General features: G+C 44.3%; 1 protein-coding gene across 1 annotated transcript; it reads right to left on the bottom strand.

The window, feature by feature from the left end:
* Positions 1–553: 553 nt before the first annotated feature.
* Positions 554–3,379, bottom strand: LOC129238033 (protein toll-like). Its single transcript, XM_054873069.1, has one exon. It carries the CDS (start codon positions 3,345–3,347, stop codon positions 600–602), a length of 2,748 nt encoding a protein of 915 aa, XP_054729044.1. The 5' UTR covers positions 3,348–3,379; the 3' UTR covers positions 554–599.
* Between the last annotated feature and the right edge of the window lie 666 nt (positions 3,380–4,045).

The raw sequence follows: 4,045 nt of genomic DNA, 5'->3' as shown, positions 1-4,045 counted from the left end.
TTTTACTTCATCAATATAAAGCAATTCTGGTTGGTGCTCAGTAAATCTTCAATACTTCGGGTTTTTGTGGAAGACCCAACTGCACCGCCCTATCTAACAAGTTCGCAAATCGCAAGGCAGTTGCAGGTTCTAACAGGTTAAATTACTTCACTTGCAACGTTTTGTTGTTGTTGTTGTTGTTTTTGTAGCAGGATAACCATTCCCTCCTCCTCCTGGTGAGATTCCTTGATCGAATGTCAATCCGGGTCGATCCGGTGACGTATTTATAACCAACTGTCGTAGTTAGCTTTTCACGTCAATCGGTACTACGTTCCCGGCAAGTCTCGGATTTATATCCGGTCAAGCATATTTTGCTTTTACAACAACAATTTAGCTTTTGGACATATCGCTAGTCAAAGCCCGGCCAAGCATTTATCGCTGTTAGACAACAACAACAATTTATCCTATGGCACAGTAGTGAGTATTTTGCCTTACTTCCAATATGTGAAATTAAATGTAATTTTGCTATTTTTTTTATTATAGGTTAATTACCCTTTGACTCTGGTTTTTTTTTTACTTTATTTCAATTCTTTTACCCACTTATTTCTGCATGTGTGTTTTTACATTTCATTTAACTCTAGTCCATTATTCTCATAAACATTTCTACCCACTTCCAGCATACCTGATTTTCTAACCTCACCGTACTTATGCGGCATCGCATAGCGTAGCTTAGTCCAAAACCTTGAATCGTTCCACTCCAGATAGGTGTTCAACTTCAAGTAGGCCTGCAATTCATTATCCCAACGCTCCATATTCGTTAACTCGCCGTATTTGATGATGATTATGCGCGCACGCCCCTCATTCAGCGCACATTGATGCGCCGTACGAAACTCCATGCGACCCCAATCCGATTCGATGAAATGCTGCGAGAGCACAATGATCGTGCGACGCGACTGTTCAACGGACTCGATAATCTGTTCGGGTATGTAAGTGCCAGCCAACCAGTTACGTTCGTGTGTGCAAATGCGAAAGGGCGCGCGTCCCAGCTCTAGACCCGGCAGCAGTACTTCATTCACATACTTTTGATCTTGATGTGCATACGAAATGAAAGCGTCGAATGTTTTCTCCTTGTCCAATTCCAATTCGTTGATACACCACAGAAACATATTGTGACCGAAAAGCCAAATTTTCACCTCCATTTTGTACTTGTAGAAGAGCGCGATGACGGAGAGCAGCACTACTGCTGTAGAAAAGACGCCAATTAGCGGTCCCAGTAGGTTAGTAAATAGGAAGGGAGTTGTGCAAATTTCCGCGAAAGTCACATTTAGCAGTGGCGCATTTGCAAAGTTAGCGCAACGCAATTGAGTGACGTCAGGTATGCGCGCTTGTTGTGCCTTTACGGTGCGTAAGAGTTGTTCCGATTCACAATCGCACAACCAAGGGTTGTCGGCTAGATACAACTCCTTTAGAGTTTCGCTCTCGTTGAGAGAGTTTAGCAGGAAACTATCGCTCAAACGCGTCAGACGATTGTTGCTCACATCCAATACTGTCAGGTTGCGCGGTATGTGCGAAGACAGAATGGCGGCCAGCCGATTGTGTGCCGCATAAATGTGCGTCACATTCGCATAGCCGAAGGTCGTATTCGCGGGCAGCTCATAGAAGTTATTATGTTCGATGTGGAGGGTTGTATTGGTGAGCGCGAATTGAGCAGGACGCGGTAGTTGCGAGATGACTTCAAGCCGTGCGCCAGTGCAGTTAACCACAAGCACTGACGTATCGTAGGAACAGTTGCAACGGTCGGGACAAAAGGCGGGAGCCCAAGCGCAGAGATCAGCGCGCTGTAGCCGATTGAGTTGTTTGTTTTTCAAATTCGCTGGCGTTGCACAAGTCCAAAGATCCGAACGCCAGAACAAATTACTGCCGTAGATCCATGCTAAAGTGCAGTCACAATGCAAAGGATTATGCTGCACCCTGAGTCTACGCGCGCACTTGCGGCTGGTGCTGGGCGGCTTTCTGGCAGCATAGATGTGTTTTATATTATTTTGAATAAGATTGAGTTCGTACGGACAAGCTATATCGACAGCGGTAACCCAGTCTAAGTTAAAGTGCGAAATACTATTATGGTTCAAATTGACGATTGTCTTGTTGATTTCCTTCGTATTCATGGCGCCTTCCTCACTGCTCACAAATGCTTCAAATTCGTCGACTTCTAATGGCATCTTAATCTGACTGCGCGTCAGTAGCGTTCGATTGCGATAGTTACCAGTGCCCCAAATGTGCGTCAGCTTGTTGTTGCTCAAGTCCAATTTATATAGATACTGCAACGGCTGCACATTTTCCACAATGCTGGTGGGCACATTGAAGCGATTGTCGGAGAGCAGCAGTTTCCAAAGCAGCGGCGTGTTGTCGAATATGCCACGCGGCAAATTCGTCAAAGCGTTCATACTCAAGTCGAGTACGACCAATTTGCGTTGCGTTGCAAACAAATTTTTAGGCAGCTGCTGCAATTCGTTCAAGCTCAAGCTCAAGTGATTCAATTCGTGCAGTGGTTCGAAAATAGTGTCGCTCAGTGTTTGCAGATGATTGGAGTCCAGTAGAAGACTTTTCAATCCACCAAGCTCGCGAAAATGTGCGCTTGTTAAGTTGCGTAGGCTGAGTAAATTGTGCTGAGTATAAGAAATTTGATAATAGCCCAATGCCGCATGATACACATACACTGAAAGTCTACGCAAAGCATGAAGACCCTGAAAGATTTCCGCCGGTACTGCAACTTCAGCTGAAGTGGAGACTATTGTGATGTCCAAATCGTTTAGCGCTGTTAGATTTTGAAAAAGCTGCGGTGGCAAGCTATTTGCCACATTGTCAGTTGTAATGTTAAGTTGTAGCCTTATCAGCTCACTTGTATGCCAAAATAGATCTTCAGGCACCTTTAACAAGTGCGTATTGAATTCCACATTGCCGGCAAACGATACGTTTTGGCGCCGCAGCATTGCCGGCAGTTGCAAACAATTCGTCAGCTTAAAATACGTCGCATCATTTACAAAGTCATAGGTCACCGGACTCAAAAGCAAATCGAGGTCTTTTGGCGCACCTTCGCATGTAAGCTTAACAAAATCCTGCTCAAATTCCCACGAAATGTCCAGCGCCACCGCTCCGTGGGTATCGCTCATATAGCAATTCACCAATTGTTTTTTGCATTGACATCTGCCATGGTAGCAGGTTTTGAAAGCACTTTGCGGGCCATTTGGTTTGGGCTTTATTAGCACTTGTTCATTCGGCGAAAATACAGTCGAGTGAACCACCGCATTGAATGTTAGAAGTATGAAAAATTGATGAATCGCGCGGTGTTGAATTAGTTTGTGGAACATTTTAAAACGTTTTGCTTTGAAAAATTATGCAGCTTCCAATATGTCTTCAATGGCATCTTATATCGAACCTTCAATGGCATCTTATATCTGAAAATACGTAAAATGAGTAACACTGTGCGATAACGAGGATGTGGCAACAACATGGTGCGGAAGCGCTAGTTGGATAATGAACGAATCACCACTTAAACCAACCAACCAACCAACCAACACGCGACATTAAAGAACTGATCGAATAGTTGCAGAGTCGGAGCCGACTAAATGAGTGATCGAAATATGAGTACACTTATGAAGTAGTCAGACTATGGAAAAGACCACACAATGTTATAGCTGTATGCATTTCGGTGCATTTTCTGACCTTCCTTATTTTAATAGCGTGACAAAGTTCCCTGTATCGTGGAAGAGTCTTTAATGGAAAAGTTCGCGCGATCCGCAGAACTTAATCGCTCAGGCACAATTTTTCATAAGGGCGTACAATTGCTGGCGTATGCCGGTAGTATTGACATCATTCGTCTTAACAATCGCGCTGTTGATTCTGACTTGTCCAAACTGGATGAAGAAGCAAAGCGGATGGGTTATGTGATAAACGAGGGCAAAACACAGTACCGCCTGACCTGTCTTGAAACAAACAGTCGGCACGCTTGCGTATCACCACCCAAGTCGGTTGATGACAGTTATGATTTCGAGGTTGTAAGAGACTT

Source organism: Anastrepha obliqua, chromosome 2, assembly GCF_027943255.1.
Source record: "Anastrepha obliqua isolate idAnaObli1 chromosome 2, idAnaObli1_1.0, whole genome shotgun sequence".
Classification (NCBI taxonomy): Eukaryota; Metazoa; Arthropoda; class Insecta; order Diptera; family Tephritidae; genus Anastrepha; species Anastrepha obliqua.
Note: the sequence above shows the minus strand (reverse complement) of the source record. Positions and strands in the feature narration are given on the sequence as shown.

What these genes read in the sequence shown, in the direction of transcription:
- LOC129238033 (XM_054873069.1), bottom strand. Translation starts at nt 3,347, where the DNA reads ATGTTCCACAAACTAATTCAACACCGCGCGATTCATCAATTTTTCATA.